General features: G+C 46.9%; 1 protein-coding gene across 1 annotated transcript; it reads left to right on the forward strand.

Moving 5' to 3' along the window:
- Positions 1 to 1376: 1376 nt before the first annotated feature.
- SLC38A5 (solute carrier family 38 member 5) lies at positions 1377 to 10954 on the forward strand. Its single transcript, XM_008158189.3, has 16 exons — positions 1377 to 1409; positions 2852 to 2905; positions 2975 to 3050; positions 3427 to 3542; positions 3647 to 3720; positions 4435 to 4527; positions 4667 to 4745; positions 6424 to 6506; positions 6902 to 6960; positions 7060 to 7197; positions 7372 to 7451; positions 8086 to 8186; positions 8440 to 8555; positions 9701 to 9845; positions 9933 to 10036; positions 10533 to 10954. The coding sequence occupies exons 2-16, from the start codon at positions 2853 to 2855 to the stop codon at positions 10632 to 10634; spliced, it is 1419 nt and encodes a 472-aa protein (XP_008156411.1). The 5' UTR covers positions 1377 to 1409; position 2852; the 3' UTR covers positions 10635 to 10954.
- The last annotated feature ends 8982 nt before the right edge of the window (positions 10955 to 19936 follow it).

Genomic DNA, 19936 nt, shown 5'->3' on the forward strand with positions numbered 1-19936 from the left:
GTGGGTCTTCATGGAAGTTTGTATCTCTGTGGGTGATGGCAAGTCTGCCTCTATCTCTGAGCCCCTGGATGGAGCTGAGTGTGGGGGAGTCTCTCTCCTGCTGTGGGGAAGTAAACACCTCATCCCTTGCCCTCCTCCAATTGCACTTGGGGTGGGGGCATCTAGGTTAGCTTTGAACCCCAGCCAGCCCCTGGCCTTTCCGGGAATTCTGTGCTCCCTATGGGGGGTGGACAGGTGGGTGGAGGGGCTCAGACAGAGGCCTTTTGTCCACCAGGGCCTTAAGCAGCTCAGTAGACTTGGGCCAGGACCCCAAGTCCACCCCGTCTGACTTCCTGCTGGCGACATATGCCTGCCACATGCCTGGATGGGAGTGCACAGACCCCTCCCCCCCATATAAGACAGGCAGACAGACTGTAGAGCTCCTAGGTTAGGGTGTGGATAGGCCTCACCCAATGCCTGGGCTGGGTCCAGGACTTCAGGGTGTGCCTAGTTTGCACACTGTGTGTGTCCACCCTCCCTATCCAACCATAAATGTCTTCCCTGCCTCCCTCTGGGGACCTCCAAGATCTAGGGTCCTCTCTCGGCTAGGTTGCCTGTCTGAGGTCAATTTATAGTGGCCTGGCTGTGTCTGTCTATCCTGCACTTTTTCCACTGCTGTCCGTCCCCAGGTCTGTCCATCTACCTTGTGCGCCCCTCTGACTGAATCTGACTTTCTCTGCCTCTTGTCATCTGTCCCTCCAGGTGTCCCTCTGCCTCCATCACTTCCCGGGTCCCCTTGTCTCTCTGGGCTGGTGTGCCTGTTTCCAACCTCTGTTTGGGGATGTATCTGGCTGTGTCTCTTTCTCCCAGTGAATGCCCCTTTGTCTATCTACCACTCCCCCATACCCTGTCTATCTTTCTGTCCTCTCTGTTGTCTGTCCTTGTGCCTGCCTGTCTCTATTTGTGACTGTTTCTCTTACTATCTCTGTCTCTCCTCTCTGCATCTCTACCCTCCATCCATCTCCCATCCCACTGTGTGGCTGACCCCTAAGTCAATTCTCTCTGCCTGCCTGGCCCTTTCTTTGGGTGTGGATCTACTCCCTCAGTCTTTCTGTCCACTGCCCCTCCCCACAACCAAGACCTACACACACCTCAGTCTCCCTCCATGTGGGTACAGATGAGGGGGGTTCCCGCCTCTCCCCACTACTTCCCCCCTCCCCGCGCGCCCACAGCCACAAGGAGGGAAACAGAATTAAAATGAAAACTTCTTCCCAGAAAAAAAAAAAAAATCCGCGGGCCAGAGGGGCGCGAGCTGCGCTGATTGGCCACTGGGCGGGGCGGGGGCAGGTTCTAGAGGCCGTGGCAGTTGGTCCCTGAGCTCTCTATCTAGTCTGAGTCCTGCGACTGGTGGAGTTGAGAAGAGCCGAAAGGTGAGGAGGGGGCGGTGGCCGGGGTGGGGGGCTTTGGAGACCCCAAGGCACGAATGGGGGCCCCGGGAGGGGCTTCAGGGGATCCCTGGAGACCTTTTTAGCATTAGTGGGGAATTGAATGGGAGAGGGGTCCTTTGGTAACTGGCTCCCAAGAGTGAATTCGGGAGTGGGTAGGAGTCCTCAGAGGGTGCTCAGGGCTGAGGATGGTGCTCCATAAGAGCCCTCCCTCCCCGTCCCAGGAAAGGGACTCAGGACTTGGGGCGGGCGTCTCCCGGAGGCAGTTTTAGCGATGATGGGGGCATAGAAGACGGGGACTGTAGATTGGCCTGGGGATCACAGAGACACCCTCCACCCCAGGAACACATCAGGTCCTGGAAGGGGTTTCTGATGAGGTCTCAGGAGGGGAAATTAGCGCTCAGGCAAGATTCCTGAGACACCCTGAGCCCAGGAAGGGTCTCAAGTCTGGAAGTGACTACAGTTCCTTCTGCCAGAAGAAGAGTGTTTAAGACTTGACAGGGGATCTAGAAAATACCTCTGGTTCCTACAAGGGGGATTCATGGAGGTTTCCAGGGCACTTCTGTCCCTGGAAGGGGGCTCAGTTGGGAAATTGTCTCTGGCATCTAGGGAGGATATTCAGAGTTATGGCAGAGAGTTTGCCAAGTCAGGAGCTGGGGTCTCCAAGCCAGTCCCCACCCCCAGCCCAGTGGACAGGTTGCATCAGCTCTGGGCTAGGCTTGGGGCCCAGGCTTGGGGCTCAGGCGGGAAGGAGGAGGGTAGGAAGCATTGTGAGAAGTGGGGCAGTCAGCAGACACGTGGCCGGAGTGGAGATCTGGCCACGTGGTGAGGGTGAAGGGATGTTGGGGGTGGGGGTCGGTTTGAGGGAGACCTGGCAAGGGAAGAGGTAGTACAGCAAGAAGATAGAGTGAGTGTGAGGGTTGGGAGGAGAGGCTATCGCAGCTCCAGATGGCCATCTCGTCTGCTGTGAGGTTGCTTTCTCTCTTTATTTCTTTCTCTTTCCTCCATATTTATCTCTCCAAGTATGAGTAACTGTATCTCTCCTCTGATGCCCTTTTCTCACTCTCATCTCTTCTCTCAGCCTCTAACTCTTTTGAAAAAATTTACTTTTTCAAGGAAATTTTATAGTTTACATTCAGTATGATTTGTGTTAGTTCCAGGTGTACATCATAGGTGTATAGCTTCGTATACTTTACAAAGCCATCCCCCTGATATTTCAAGTACCCACCTCAGCCTTTTACTCTTCAATTCTCTCCATTTACTTCCCTCTCTCTGTCATCCTTCTGTTCTCGTTCCTCTCACCTCATCTCTGTTTCTGTTTCTCTACCTGTCTGCCTCTAGCTGAACCTCTACCCCTTCACCTAGCTCTCCCACCTTGTAGCCCCCCTGCTCCATCTCTGACCCCCACCCCCTTTCCCTGCCCATAGGATGGAACTGCAGGACCCAAAGATGAATGGAGACCTTCCTGCGGGTGCTGTGGGGTGAGTCAGGGCCTGAGGCGTCTGGGTCAGAGGGTCAGGATTACCTCTCATCAGCCCCAACTTCTCCAGCTACAGGCAGGAACGTGAGGGCTTCCTGCACAGCCATAATTCTGCTCCTGGGAGGAAGTCAGCTGAGTTCATGGATGTGAGTGACCCTACAGGATCTGTCCCAGCTGCACCTTGCCCAGTTCATCTCCTCCCCTACTCTTCCCTCTTCCCAGCTACTCCCCTTCCCAGCTGTTTGCCTTTGGTAGCTGCTCCACCCTCTCTGGTTTCTCTCCATGTATAGATGCTCCCCTCCAAAATTTCTCCTAGTTTCCCCCTTCCTGGTTCTCCTTTTCCCAGCTCCTTCCCATCTTCAACTCCTTTTCTTTCCTAATTCTTGGTTTCTCCTTTGGCCCTTCCTGGGCTTCTTCCTGTCCCAGTCACTTCCTCCCTAGTCTTTCTGGGCCCCAGAGCTGGTCTCCTTACTTGCCCCCTCCCCTCCCCATGTGTTCCTGGGCCTTGCCCCTTACCCACAGTTCGAGGGGAAGACATCATTTGGAATGTCAGTGTTCAACCTCAGCAACGCCATCATGGGCAGCGGCATCCTGGGGCTGGCCTATGCCATGGCCCACACAGGGGTCCTCTTCTTCTTGTGAGTCCTAAGCAGCCTGGGGGGGGGGGAGGGCGGGGAGCAGGGGTGTTTGGGGGCAGGCGGGAAGCCTTGGGGCCAAGTCTGAGTTGTGCCATCTGCCACAGGGCCCTGCTGCTGTGCATTGCTCTTCTGTCTTCATACTCCATCCATCTCCTGCTGACCTGTGCTGGTGTTGTAGGTGAGCCCCAGAGCTCAATCCAGACCCCTGACCCACTCCCCTGACCTGAGACACCAGATTTCAACCCAAACCCCCGACCCTGGACATACCACCCTGACCCCAGATCTTGGACCCAAGACCCCAAACCCCACTTAACTCCCTGGACTCCAGACCCCAGACTGACCCTGGCCCTCAGACCTCATCTCCCAGATCCCCAATTCCCAATCCCCAGCCCTCAGCCCTTAGTCTGGCCATAAACCCCATTGTTCAGACCCTCCTCATCCCTAGACCACTACATTCCACCTCTAACCCCTCCCTTCAGTCTTTAGTCCCCACAACCATGAAGCCAGCTAGCTGTAGAACCCCGAGACCCTCTGGTCCTTAGACCCAAGCTTCCAAGCTTCCACTGCTCCAGATGTCAGACTTTACTCCCACCAGGGACTCAGGCCATGTGTATGTGGTCTCAGACTATGTATATAGTGATTTGCCCCCAAGATCCCCACTACCAAACTCCAGCCCACCTCCTACCTTTTCCTTGGCCACAGTTCCTGACCACAGATCCCACTTCCCAGATTCCACCCCCAAGCCCAATTGTAACTAACTCTCATCCCCGGCCCCCATCAATCAGACTCAATTACTCTAAACCCCAACCCCTCAACTCACAGACCTTTTGGCCCCCAACCTCACCCTTGGTCCAGGAGGACCACAACCTGTTCCTTCTTGTCTCCCCCACAGGCATCCGAGCATATGAGCAGCTGGGACAGAGGGCACTGGGGCCTGTGGGGAAGGTGGTGGTGGCCATGGTCATCTGTCTGCACAATGTTGGGGGTGAGGATTCTGGGAGGTGGAGGGATCAGCTTGGGGGAAGAGGGTGGGGTGAGATGGGCTTCCCCAGGCTGGGCTGGGAAAAATGGGGTAAGGGGGTGAGGGAAATCCTTTTGTTAACACCTCCCCCCACCTGTACCAGCCATGTCCAGTTACCTGTTCATCATCAAATCCGAACTCCCCCTGGTTATTGGCACCTTCCTGGAAATGGACCCTAAGGGGTGAGTGAGCAACACGCCTTGGCTCTGATTCACAGGCCACTGACTCCACCTGTCAGGTCTGGCTGCTGTCTTCAACTCTGTGTCCCAGATGTTCTACTTTGAGACTGTTGGCCACTTTGATCAGACTGCAATTCCTGTGTATTGTGATGCCAGCAGTATGTGTGACTGTTGCTCTGACTATAGGAGTCTAATAGACTATGTTGATTTCTGTGACTGTTGTTCTGGTTGATTCCATCTGGTGGCTGAATCTGTATGTCCAGTGTACTCTCATGCTGATCATGCAACTACTCTCTAGCAGATCTAAACGCTGTGGATTTTGCTTCTGTTACTGTTGTATTGGCAGGTTCTCTGGTCAGCTGGCTGAAAGCTGACTACAGCTGTGTCCTGTATACTGTAATTCCAACCATGTGTATTTGACAGTTGTTTACTCTGACTTTCCATGTTCAACAGATTCTGTTTGATTCTGGGTCCATCAGGCTGGCTGAATCTGTCTCGCTTATAAGTGTGTGGTCACTGACTCCAACAGTGTGTATGTATGTGTGTGATGTATACTGTGGTGCCAACTATGTATATGTGATTTTCTCCAAATGTATGTGCCAATAGACTCCATCTCTGTTTAGTGACCATTGTTCTGGCAAATTCTTTCTGTGTGAGTGATCCTCACCTATAATTCTGTACATGCCCTCTGTATTGTTCCAACCATGTATGCTTGATTGTTGTTCTGAGTATGCATTCAAATGACTGCATATTTAAAATTCTGGATCCATATGCTGGCTGAAATTGTTCAGTTGTTTGGATGTGATGGTTGATTCTGTGTATCTTGTTAGATTTTTGGTTTGATTCTGAAACCATCCAGGTAGCTGGCAGTCTATGTACCTAGGTGTGTCTAATTATTGTAATTAGCTCCCACTGTATGCATGGCCAATGATGCTTTGTTGGTTTATGTCAGTGTAACTATGTGTATGTATGAGATGTAACATAGTAGGCACTCAATAAAATTCTTTTGAACAAATGAGCAGTTGTTCAACTGATTCTGTATTAACTGTCTTGCCTGAGCACCTCCCTCCAATATCTATACAGATCCCAGTCTTTCTTTGAGTGTGGTTCCAATAGTGTGGCCAGCTGGCTGATTCATATGATCTCTATTTCTGTCTTTGGTCACGTGGCCAAATCAGCCCAGCTACTTTCAGGTGTTCAACAAACCTTGAGCTGTTCAAACAACCACGCGTGTGCTTCTGACTTTTTGTCTGACTCTGCATCATTGTCTGCCAGCCAGCCTAATCATCAGACTATTGTTCTACCTGTCAGACACCAGGGTCATGGCTCACTCTGTGTCTGGAACTTTGTGTTGGACTATGTGAGTCTGACTGACTTGGGGTGTTGTTTACCCATCGGGTTGTGTATTCACTTGTGAGTCTGACAGCACAGTTTTGTCTAGCTGTGCATGTGTTCTTAGATGTACCCCTCTGACAGTGTCTGGCAGATAGTCTGATAATTAGTCTGGCTGTTTCTATCAATCTTGTTGTGCCATCATTGTAACCACCTGAATGACTTCTCATAGCTGAGGTGTTGGCTCATCTACTGATTACGGGCAGAAATCTGTCCGGCCATCTTCTGTCTGCCTGACAATTTTTTTTTTTGGCGGGCAACTAGTCACTATGTTTGCCTGTCTATCTAGGAGCTGGTTCTTGAATGGAAACCTTCTCATCATCATGGTCAGTGTGTTAATCATCCTGCCACTGGCCCTCATGAGACACTTGGGTAAGAGGCTTCCTGCGTTGGTCATAGGATAGTGGGGTTAGAGAAGGGTAGCCAGATTGAGAGAACCCCATTTTCAAGGGCTATTGAACACTAGGGGAGAGCTTTTTTGATGTGGGTTTTAACAGATGAATAGGAGTTTGCTCAATAGGAGTTTGCTCTGGAGGGGAGGCTGGTCCAGGCAGAAGTAAAAGCTTATGCAAAAGTGTGGCATAATTGGGCTGAGGGGATCTTGAAGGCTAGACTAGGGATTTGATATTTGCTGCAGGGCAAGCATGTCAAACTCGTGGCCGGCGGGCCACATAAATAAGGCATGTGGCCCGCTTACTGTGAGTTTGACATGCTTGCTGTAGGGGGGTCCCTGGATTTCTGAGTTTCTGCGTTATTGCTCCTTGCAGGCTACCTTGGATATACCAGTGGTCTTTCTCTGACCTGCATGCTGTTTTTTCTCATTTCGGTGAGTCTGAGAAGGACTTGAAGAAGTGGGGAGAGAGAGATTGGGGCATTGGGACACAGCCTTCCCTGTAAGCTCATTTCCCCATCCTTTCTTCTTCAGGTCATCTATAAGAAGTTCCATATTAGCTGTGATGTGGGCCACAATGAGACAGCAGCAGAGAGTAAGAGCCCCCCAGTCCATCCCATCCAGGGGCTCAACATAAGCTGTGAGGCCCAGATGTTCACAGTGGACTCACAGGTGGGTATGTAGGTCAATAGGGCTTGCACCACACTCAGGACCTCTGGAGCCATGTATTGGACATTGGGGGCTTCCAAGTATCTGATATGAAGAGCAGTGCTGGGGCCAGGAGTATGGAGAATAGGGGATGGAACCCTGTAGGTTCTGATCTGATGTACTTGGCCATTCCCCCAGATGTTCTATACAGTGCCCATTATGGCTTTTGCCTTTGTCTGCCACCCTGAGGTGCTGCCCATCTACACGGAGCTCTGCCGGTGAGTGGACAGGAAAGTGGGCATGTGTGATGAACCAACAGGTGGGGTGGTAGTCATAATGACTGACAATCCCTATAGCAATTCTGGGACTGTAACTTGATTATTGATTGTAGATTGTGCAAAGGGAGGGGTTTGAGGTGGTCAGGAGGTCTTGGGAGACACAGGAAAGTGACTGTTTATTGATTGGGGCTCAAGTATTTCACTCTTTTAACATCCAATACAGTTGTTAATGGACAGAGTGGGGCAGCAGAGGTGATCAGATGGAGGTGGTGGCATGCACGGATGGGGACAGGGATATGACAGGACAAAAGGAGCTCAGGGATGATATGATAGGAGATGTGTGGATAATTAGGTCAGATATAAGGGAGGGGCAGTGACAGTCAAATGGAAGGGAGAGGCAGAGATGGTCAGACAGAGGAGATGCGCAAAGATGGTCGTGTGGGATGAGATATGGATGGACAGAGAGGGGAGGCTTGGCTAGTTACACAAGGGAGGTAGAGATGAAAATCCAAGAGTGTGCCAGCTGAATGTCAGCTCTGGGAGAAGGGGATCTGGAGGGTGGAGGCTGGTTTTGAGGGGCCTGGACCAAGTCCAGGGATATGGGCATTAGAATTCTATGACCTCTGTACCTTAGGCCCTCCAAGCGCAGAATGCAAGCTGTAGCCAACGTGTCCATCGGTGCCATGTTCTGCATGTATGCACTTACAGCCACCTTTGGATACCTTACCTTCTACAGTGAGTGGAGCTGGAGCCAGGGTTGGGTGGCAGCTGGGGTGGGGACTGGGAAGGCTGGTGGGGCAGGAGCCTGAGCACTTTCCCTCCATGCCTCCGGACTCATCAGTTTCCAAATGGGCGGTATGCATCACACATGTAGATTTTGTTACTCTGTGTGTGTGTGTGAGGGGTGGTGGTGGTGGTGGGAGAAGGGACACTGGTTCTGGTTCTCCTGCCACATCCAGCATCCCTTGTCCCACGTTCCATGGCCCAGGCAGTGTGGAGGCAGAGATGCTACAAATGTACAGCCAGAAGGACCTGCTCATCCTCTGTGTGCGCCTGGCGGTGCTGCTTGCAGTCACTCTCACTGTGCCAGTTGTGTTATTCCCTGTGCGTAGGGACAAATTGGGGCCATGGAGCAGAGGGACATGGGTAGAGGGTACAGGCATAGATGTTTGGATGGATGTTGGAGATAGGAGTGGATGAAGGGATGGATGGAGGAGGCAGGGATGGACAGATAGGGAAGGCAGAGTTGTCAGACTGACAGAGAGAAAGCAAAAATATATGATAGGACAGAGACAGCCGGGAGGACAGGGGTGTGGGGAAGCATGGGACTTGGTTGTAATGTCTGTAAGGAGGATCCTTTGGAAGATCAGGGGCCTCTGGGGGGACCTTGCCAAAGGCGGCAGCCCCTACCTTAACTTTTCCAAACAAGTCTGATCCCCCAGGTGTTTTGCTAGAATCTCTATGTTTAGTTTTTAGACATGAACTTGTAGAAGCATGTGCTTTCTCAAGGATACTTACCCCTGCTGATTGTATCCAGAGATTAATTTGAGTTCAAGCTGTTGTTACAATAAAAGGCTAATGAGGCAGGCAATCAAGGCTTATTTGGCTCCTTATGCCAACTAGCCCCTTAGCCTCTCTTTCACAGAAACATGTGTCAGAGTAATCATTCATCCATCATTCAGGGTCTGCAGGTCAGCCCTGGCACAGGGGTAGTAGTTGAAGGAAGGAGGCACAGATGTCTGCCTAGACAGAAGAGGGAGGCAAAAATGGTCAGACAGAGGGTAGTGGCATAGATGGACAGTCAGAATGAAGAAACAGGCTAGACAGAAAAAGGGTGGAGGCAGAAGTAGTAAGGTGTAAGAGGGACTAAGCTCTCAGATGAGGAGGTGAAATGACTAGAAAGAGGGGAGAGATAGTGAGATGGAAAGAGGCAGGGATCTCAGATAGGATGGAAGGACAAGTGGGTAGTCAGGGGAGGAGAGATAGAGGAGGAGGCAAAGATTTAAGACAGTGGGTAGAGGCATAGATGGATGATCTGACAGAAAGAAAGAGGCATGGATTATCAGAAGGGAGGTGGATGCTCATTCAGAAGTTGAAGGCACAGATGGATGGTCAGATAAAGTGGAGACAGTCAGATGGAAGGGAAATCAGGGATCTCAGACAGAGGGTGGAGGCAAAGACAGATGACTACAAGGAGGGGGAGGCAGCATTTGGGCGCTGACTTGTGTCCCACCTTACTCTGGCTACAGATCCGCCGGGCCCTACAGCAGCTGCTCTTCCCAAGCAAAGCCTTCAGCTGGCCACGGCATGTGGCCATAGCCGTGATTCTGCTCGTCTTGGTTAATGTCCTTGTCATCTACGTACCGACCATCCGGGATATCTTTGGGGTTATCGGTCAGTACCCAAACCCCAGTCCCCATCTAATATGGGCCTTGTACCCCAAACTTACATAGACTCTTATTCCTCCTGCTTATACTTCAGGGTCCACCTCAGCCCCCAGCCTCATCTTCATCCTTCCCAGTGTCTTCTACCTCCGTATTGTACCCTCTGAGGTGGAGCCCCTCTCCTCGTGGCCCAAGATCCAGGTGAGTTTTCCAGGGGAGGGCTGGGAAAAGGTGGGTGCTCTGAGGATGGAGCACTCCAAGATGGCTAGAGATAGAAGGAACTTTTTCAAGAGGGGCCTGGGTGAAGATGGTGCATCCAGAGAGAAAGGTGGTTAGTCTGAAAGAATGAAGATTGTCTTAGGAAGGGGGTGAGCAAACAGAGAGCACCAGCTGGGTCTGGGAAGACAGAGGGGCACCCAATAAGGGGCTGGCATAGAGGGAGTGTTCTCCAGATGGAAGGTGCACTATTAGAAGAGAGTCAGGAGGACTTTCAAGGAGGATGGAGGAGAGTACTCCCTAAAAGGTTCTAGGAAGATGGAAGGAAGATTCAAGGAATGGTTTGGATTTAAGGAAAGAGGAGCACAAAGGAGAGTCAGAAATGAATGGGGACTCTCTGGAGGGCCTTGAAGAACATTCTCAGGAGGAGCTCTGCTGTGGTGACCCATCCAGTCTCATCTTCTCTCCCTCTTGCCCATAGGCTCTGTGTTTTGGTGTCTTGGGGGTCCTCTTCATGGTGATCAGTCTAGGCTTCATGTTTTTCAACTGGGCCACAGGCCGGAGCCATGTGTCTGGACACTGATTGTGCCCTGTTCCAGCAAGAATCCTGTGTGCATGCATCTCTGTGTGTGGAGGAAGATGGGGCCACTCTACCAGGTCCCTCCTGTCTGGTGTGTGAAGGTGGCTGGTTCCCATTAACATGGCTGTCGGAAGTAGGTGGCCACAGAGACTGCAGAGTGGTCCACTGTCCTCCCCAGGGATGCTGAGCTTGGATCATGGTCCTAATCTCAACTCCACAGGAGCAGGAGGAGGCCAGGTCCTCAGAGAGCCCCTGCCCAGCCCAGTCCTTTTTGCCTCCTCCTGGTAGAATCTGTCAGGATTACACTCAAGTTAAAGGGGAAAATAAAGATGTTACTTGCAACGCTTGCCTCAGCCTTCTGATCTATTTTTAAAACTTCTTGGTGGAGCTTGCTTAGGTTCAGACAGGGGTAAACTGAGACCCTGAGAGTAGTATTGAGCCGACTCTCATATGTTCGCTCACTTCTCCACTCCTTCAGTAACTTGCTACCCAACTCATTGTTTCATTCACTTGCTCATTTCAGAAACATCTATTGAGAGCCTACTAGGTGCCAGGCAGTGTTCTAGGTGCAGGGGTACAGCAGTGAATTAAGCAGACACTTAGCCCTGGAATTGATGTTCTAGCACCAGAATGGGAGAATTATGGCCCACAGGCCAAATTCAACCCATGATCTATTTTTGGCCCTTGAACTAAGAATGGTTTGCATATTTCTAATTGATTGAAAAAAAAAATCAAAAGAATAATTTGTGACACTTGAAAATTATATGAAGACTTGGATTTTCATATTGAAAAAAGCCCTAAGTTAGCCCTAAGTTCTGAACATGATTAATGCACACAGGCGCGCACGCACGTGCACGCGCACACACACACACACACATACACACACACACATGCAATAAATAAAATTTCTAGGTTTAAGAGACAATTCTAAAGGATAAGGTGAAGATCCCGCAAGGTCCCAGAGAAAAAAGAGGAGAAAATACAATGGAGACGTTCTTCAAAGAGATGATGAGAAATAACTTTGAACCTAGATTTCTATATCTAGCCAAGATAATCCATATGAAAGCAAAAATATTTCAGAAAATTCATCATGTACATGCCTTTTATGAAAGGATTATTATAGCATGTGATTCAGCAAGAAGAAAAAAATGGATTTAGGAGGAAGGAGGGGGTTCTAATAAGCAATGCTGAGGGGAAAAACAATAAAATTTATTGAAAAGTTTAAATAAGTTTTAATTGTAAAATTTAAAAATTAAAATCTTAAACTAAAGTTCTAGGTAATATAAACATGGAAGATGAGGGGAGGGACAGGAAAGAAAAGAGTTCTTGTTTTATATATTGCTCTGGCCAGTGTTCTCAGTGGTTAGAGCGTTGCCCCGAACACTGAAGGGTTGAAGGTTTGATTCCTGGTCAAGGGCACATACCTGGGTTGCAGGTTCTATCCAGGTGCGTGCGGGAGGCAACCAATTGATGTGCCTCTCTCACATGGATGTTTCTCTCTCTCTCTCTCTCTCTCTCTCTCTCTCTCTCTCTCTCTCTCTTTCCCTCCCGCCCTCCCTCCCTCCTTCCCTTCCACTCTTTCTAAAAAATCAGTGGAAAAAGTATCCTTGGGTGAGGATTAACAACAAAAAAAGAGATGGATATAGATTCTAATTAATGGTAGAATTGTAGAATAGTTAAGAGCACTTACCTTTTAGAGTGTAAAACTTTAAAGCCAGGCTGCATGGTTTCAAATCTGGTTTCTCAACTTACTAGCTGTGTAACCTTTTTTAAGTCAAATAACCTTTCTGCGCCTCAGTCTACTCAAGTAAACCAGGGATAACTAGGGTATCCAATTAATTGGATTACTATAATGATTAAATGAGTCAATATATGTAACACCTTAGACTAACACCTGTCATGTGATAAGTGCTATGTATATTTTTATTGTTGTTAGTAATGACTTAAAATGTTTAATATTAAAATGTAAAGCCAATAGTTGTTGGCTTCCTTCCCTAAACCCAGGCCTGCAGGTGCCACAGAAGAGGTGAGGAGGTGTTTGGATTTCAGGACTATCTCTAGCAATAAAACTTGATGGTTTGGTCCTCATTGGGGGATGAGATGGCTTAGAGTGTGGGAAAAGGTTGGAGGCCACAGACAGAGAATAAGCTGAGGTGGAGCTTTCTAATTGTATCCAGAACAGCTCATATTTTTGGGAAGGCTCATTACCTGTTCTGTAAACACCACAGAGTAGAAAAGTGGTAGGGCTGACTCAGTGCCAGTCTGAGGTGGCATGGTCACATCAAGGCATAGTGGGGTTGAAAAGCTCATAGAAAAGTTCAGCCTGGCTGGCTAGTAACTAGGTATTCCTTCCCTAGCCCTCCATCCTCGGGGTAGGCAATTACAGTGATTAACACCCCACTCTTAATGGTGCTTGTCCTGCTGGGTGTTGTTCACAGACAATATTTGGCAAGGCAAGTCAGAAACTTTATGCTTGGCCAAAGAATGGAGAAGGATAATTGAATGCCTAATGATTCCTTCTCCTTGATTCTGGGAAATTAGGAAAGTATTAAATAGTGGTGGTGGTGGTGGGGGGGGTAGGTGGGTTCAGAAGTGGGGATTCCCAAGGAAGATGTGTGAGGCAGGATAGAAAGAAGTTCAGGAAAGATCCTGACCAGTGCGGTGAGGAAGTAAGAACCCACATCCTCTCACTGGAGCCCCCACCTCTGGGCTTGATCAAAGGGAAACAGTTAATGGCAGGAAACTCCTGTGGTGGTCATTGAAGTCACAACAAGGCCCCCTCCCAACCAGAAGGTGGAGTCAGAATTTGGCGCCACAAAGCTTGGGGACAACCCTCCCCTTAGAAACAAAAGCCCAAGAAGCAACCGACCACAGAACACCTAACTTGTGGTTTGGCCTATGTCCGCTTGAATGCATACTTCTTGCTTCTTTCACAGCGGTGCTCACACCCTGGCCTCTTTCTTTTTCTCTATCTGAATAAACTTGCTTTGATCTCACTTCAATTCTTTCTTGACATTTTTCCTGGGTGAGTCAAGGACCTGGAGTTCCCCTGACACTCAAAAGGTCCCCCACTGTGCAAGGGTAGGACCAGCCCCCCCCCCCCATTCCCTTGCAGAAGCTGTCCATAACAGGTGGAGGGACTATGGATTTCCAAGGGAGCATGTGCAGTTCCCAAACATGTTTGGAACATATCTAGCTACTAGTATACATAACATGTCTCATTTTATTTTTTTATATACATATATATTTTAAAATATATTTTATTGATTTTTCACAGAGAGGAAGGGAGAGGGACAGAGAGCCAGAAACATCGATGAGAGAGAAACATCGACCAGCCGCCTCCTGCACACCCCCTACCGGGGATGTGCCCGCAACCAAGGTACATGCCCCTGACCGGAATCGAACCTGGGACCCCTCAGTCCACAGACCGACGCTCTGTCCACTGAGCCAAACCGGTTTCGGCAACATGTCTCATTTTAATGTTAAATCTCCACCTCTGGATGTAATTTTTAGTATACTAATGAAGAAAAGTTCCTCCAACCTTGGCTTGGGAAGGGGTTTCAGGTGCAATCTTGGATTTTTCCAGTGCAAACATTTCTTGAGGGTGGTCCTTGGATTTCTCATTTGATTCCTGTGAGCAGGCTTAGCTAACCCTGGAATTTACGCCTTTTTTTTTTTTTCTAGTTCAGCCTGCTTTTTGTCAGGGGATATGTTGGAGAGAATACAAGAAAGTCAGTAGAAGTTTAAAGATTAACTAATGATGTGGTGGCACAACATGGTGACATGAATAAGGAGAATTTTTGTGCATTGCTAAGCAAGAATCTGCTTTAATCATTCACCATTGTAAATGCTTTTTAAATTTAAAGTTCTTTTTGCCCCCAAGGTGAGTACTATATCGAATTTAAAAATTCATTCTATTGCAATTCTGATAGTTGCTTTACTTTGAACCTTACTGGATATTTAGACAGCTACAAACCACTCACTTTGATATGTATGTACATATTTTTATTTTTATTTTTATTTTTTTAAATAGCCAAGATTTTATTTTCTCTGATTTTTAAAATATATTTTATTGATTTTTTTTTACAGAGAGGAAGGGAGAGGGATAGAGAGTTAGGAACATTGATGAGAGAGAAACATCAATCAGCTGCCTTCTGCACACCCCCTACTAGGGATGTGCCCGCAACCAAGGTACATGCCCTTGACCGGAATTGAACCTGGGACCCTTCAGTCCAAAGGCCGATGCTCTATCCACTGAGCCAAACCAGTTAGGGCTATGTACATCTTTTTAAAAGCTAAATAAATTTCTTGCCAGCCCATAACCCACGAATGACTTTCTTAAGAGCCTTGGACCAATCTCTTTTAAATATAATGTCAAGGAAGATAAGCACCCCATCACTCTCTCACCTGGGAGTTTAACCTGGGTGCCTGGCTCCAAGCTATAAATAGTTCAGTCACTTGCCATAGAGAAAGATTAATTTTTCTTTCAGATTAAGGCAATTAGCTAGCACAGCTGACTACTACAATTAACAGGTGAATTTAGGTCTTGCCTGGGGGTATTTGGTTTTCACACTTGGATGCTGCTGTAAAGACAGGCCAATGAGCTGCACACTTGGACTTTCCAGCTCCTTCCACCATTTTTGGAATGTATGAAACACTACACCTTAAAGTGTGGTGTCTGGTTTCCAAAACAGCTGCCCCAGGGGCCAGATGATGCAATCTAGAAATATGGGGGAGTTAATATCTGTTGGGTACATTTTGACCATTAAGAAAAGAAACTGGGAATGAGCCAGGCAAATTCTCCCTCCTTCCTCCCTCTCACGCACTATTCTGTGCATGGTTTCTTTGTATTGTTTGGAGAATAAAAAAAATGTTTTTATTGATTTTTAGAGAGAGGAAGGGAGAGGGCTAGAGAAATAAAAACATCAATGAGAAAGAAACATTGATCTGCTGCCTCCTGCACACCCCTTACTGGGGATTGAGCTGCAACCTGGGTATGTGCCCTGACTGGGAATTGAACCGTGACCTCCTGGTTGACACTCAATCACTGAGCCATGATGGCCGGGCAAGGATAATTTTTGAACAGTACAGGAAAACAAGAAAAGGTGCTGGTGACAGAAAGGTGCGATCAAATTGATAGAGAAATCCAAGGAGACAAAATTGCAGTTAAAATCACCAGAGGCAAGAGCTGTTCTTTGTAACAGTCTTTAAAAAAAAACTCCAATCTCAGAATGAAAAAGGAGAAAGAGGGAATACTACGCTGCCGTAAAAAGGAAGGAACTCCTACCATTCGCAACAGCATGGATGGACCTAGAGAGCATTATGCTAAGCGAAATAAGTCAGTTGGAGAAAGATAAATATCACGTGATCTCACTCATTTGTGGAATATAATGAACAACATAAACGGGTAAACAAACACAGATCCAGAGATAGAGAAAGCATCAATCAGACCGTCAAACCTCAGAGGGAAGGTGGGGGAGGGTGGGGATAAGGGGGAGAGATCAACCAAAGGACTTATATGCATGCATATTGGCCCAACCAATGAACACAGACACCAGGGGGGTGAGGGTATGAAATGGGAGGTGGGGGGGAATTGGGGGATAAGGACACATATGTAATACTTTCATCAATAAAGAATAAAAAAAGAAAAAGGAGAAAGAGCAGGAGTGGGCCTTCGGTAAGTTATTGGGTGGAGGGGGGCAAAAAGGGGGAAATCAGAGACATCTGTAATACTGTCAACAATAAAATAAAATAAAACAAAATAAATAAATAATAATTTTTAAAAAGTTCATTTGTAGATTTTCCTCCAGCACCTCATAGATTGGCTAGAAGCTGCCACTTTCACCTCTATAATGAAACTCCAAGAATTGTTCTTTAACAAAAGTGAACAATCTATCTGCCCAACCTTCTGTATAATAACCATGAACATTAAAACATTTGATCATGTAGTAGGCCACAAATACAACCTTGAGAACCCCGTTAAATGTAGAAAAATGTAAGGAATATTTTCTAAACACAATATAATCAAACTAAAACAACTTTGTATACTAAGAAGTTTTATAAAACATCCTTAAAGTCTATCTGAAGATGGCTGATTGAACCAACTTGTCTACCTCCTCAGTGATCCACTGAAATGACAGAAGAATTAATAAAGTACAGATGTTCCTTGACTTATAATGGGGCTATGCCCCAAAAAACCCATCATAAGTTGAAAACTCATTTAATACTGAACATTATAGCATAGCGTAGCCTACCTCAAACTTGCTCAGAGCATTTACATTAGCCTCCAGTTGGGCAAAATCATCTAGCATAAAACCAATTTTGTAAGATAGTGTTGACTATCATGTAATTTATGTGTAAACACAAAACACAATTAAAAAAACACCCTGAAAACACAGTACAAGAGTATCAGTTGTTTACTCTCATGATTGTGTGGCTGATGAAGCTGTGGCTCATTTCCACTGTCCAGTATCACAAGAGAGCACTGTATCAAATATTGCTAGCCTGGAAAACATTAAAATTCGAAGTACGGTTTCCACTGAATGCATATTGCTTTTGCACTATTGTAAATGTGAAAACTTGTAAGTTGAACCATCATTAGCGGGGAAACCATCTGTACTGGAAAATAAGAAATTCTGAAGAATTCCTTAAAAAAAAAGAAATAAGTTCAGATAAGATATAAAAGGGTGAAGGGAACCAGAAGCCAAAATAAGCAGGAGGAATCAACTAAGAAGATAAGAGTATATCCAGAGAAACTCAAAGCAGAGCATAAATGGATGGAAAAAGCAAGAACTACCCCCAGAAGGGCTAGTTGGGCCTACAACACTCTTACACCAGCAGGTGGCACTCTAATAACCTTTAATGACTGAACTTCCTACCTACTACCTAGGAAGGGCTCCCTAAGATAGGTGTGGGTAATGCGAGAAAGGAGCACATCAGGGTCTGAAGTACCTTCAACCCAGCACAGTAATAATGAAGGAGAGAAACACATTTGTAGAGAGGGAACTACTTCAGCCTATCTGTTCCCTGGTTAATCACTCTAAAGAAAAGAGGATGGTCAGCGTGTCCTACCCCTTTATATAGTGTCTGAACCAGGTCCCATACAGTGATAGCTTGATTCATACATTTTATGAATATAATATTCATATAAAACTATAAAACACATGATATGTTGCCCAAAGCATCATTGGTTTATGTCATTGGTGCAAAAACAATGTTCCCATAAGCACATGTTTCTCTAAGAAAGAATAAATCTTAATAGAGCCAACAGAGTGAACTGAACTGGACCAAATCTAGGCAATATTATGGAGCCAGTGTAGTGTTCTCATTGTCTCCCAGTTTTCTTTCTTCCTCTGTCCCCCATCCAGTACTTTCCTGATTTCTAAAGTCTAGTGTTCCATCAAAAGTAGAAAAGTTATGATGACTGTGGTTCTCATATGTGGTTGGTTGGCTGACTTTCAGTGTAAAGTTTCCACACCCTTAGCAGTGCCCCTCAAGCCCTCTGTCTCTAATGGAGAAACAGAAGATCTGTTTTCTCTAACAGTTTCTTCAGGTGTCAATGGGATAATAGGGGCTAAGCACTTCCCTGAGCCTCAGGTCCCCACCACCCTTATAGGTTCTTGTGAGAAATAGAGACTAACAACAGAAACTAAATTGAACAAAAAATGTACAAACTGTGTATGCAACCAATAATAAAACATTAGAGAAAACACAAAAATACCTTAAAAATGGAGACATAGCCCAGGTTCTTGGATGGAAAGACTTGGCAATGTAAAGATGTCATTATCCCCCAAATTGATCTATAAATTCAAAGGAATTCCAATCAGAATCCCAATAGAGTTTAAAAAAAATCATAGAGCTTGACCAGCAGATTCTAAAATGTACCTTATGGGCGGATAAAAAGCTGTGGTACATTTACACAGTGGAATACTACACGGCCATAAAAAAGGAAATGTTACCTTTTGCAACAGCATGGATGTATCCAGAGAGCATTATGCGAAGTGAAATAAGCCAGTCAGAGAAAGACAAGTACCATATGATTTCACTCATATGTGGAATCTAATGAACAAAATGAACTAACAAACAAAATAGTGTCAGACTCTTAGAGAACAGACTGACAGGTGTCAGAGGGGAGGGGGCTGGAGGGATAGATGGAAAAGATGAAGGGATTAAGTGGAAAAAACACACCCTTCATAGATATACTAGACAACAGCATGGTGATCACCAGAGGGGAAGGGAGTGGGGGGGGGGGAGGTAGAAGAGTGTATAGGGGGGATAAATGGTGATAGAAGGGGACTTGACTTGGGGTGGTGAACACATAATACAATGCACAGATGATGGATCATAGAATTATATACCTGAAACTATATACTTTTATTAACCAATGCCATCCCAATAAATTCAATAAAATAAAATGTACGTGGAGAGGCAAAGGGCCTAAAGAAGGACGGAGTGGGGTGACTTTCTTTCTGGATAATCAGTCAATTATGGAGCTGACATAGGGTCATGCTGAGACAGAAGAAAAAGCAGAGAAACAGACCCCCACACAGGAACTCTTTACATATAGCTGATGTGGCCCCCAGAGTAGTGGGGACAAAAGGGCCCATGCACCATCAACTTTCTCCTTTAAGATGACTACAGAAACCCAGTCTCTCATCCTATCTGCCTTTACCATAGAGCTCTGCACACAGTCAAAGCCTCATAAGTGCCTTGTGATAAATGGATTGACTTAGAAACTGTACCATCCTTCTACTTGCCTACCCTCACGGAGACATCTCCTGTCTGACGCTTAAAATCTCTCAATTTAAATACTCCTTTAGCCAGGGTTTTCAACTCTGGCACCACTGACATTCTGGGTCAAATAATTCTTTGAGGGGGTTGCTGTCCTATGCATTGTAAAATGTTTAGCAGCATCTACCAACTAGATGCTAGTAACTTCACTCACCTTCAGACTCAGAGAGAGAACAGACTGACAGGTGTCAGAGGGGAGGGAGCTGTTGAATGTTGTCTGGGGGGGAGGTAAAATTCACACTCCTTTCCCCCCTGCCATCCTCCTTGTGACTGATTTTATTTTTTTTATTGCCCTTGTGGCAGATTTTAGAACGTTCACAAATAACCTATAAACTAGCCCCCACTTCTCCCAGAGGACTGCACAATCTCACCCTTATGGTCAGACTTAGCCATATGATGACCCAGTTCATGCTTAGCCACACTCTCCTTTCTCTCTGCCAGGCCACCTGTGTGGCTGCTCTGTGTCCTTGGGTCCTGACATGAGGGTGTTGATAATGTGGAGGAGAGCTCCAGTT

Source organism: Eptesicus fuscus, chromosome 1, assembly GCF_027574615.1.
Source record: "Eptesicus fuscus isolate TK198812 chromosome 1, DD_ASM_mEF_20220401, whole genome shotgun sequence".
NCBI lineage: Eukaryota > Metazoa > Chordata > Mammalia > Chiroptera > Vespertilionidae > Eptesicus > Eptesicus fuscus.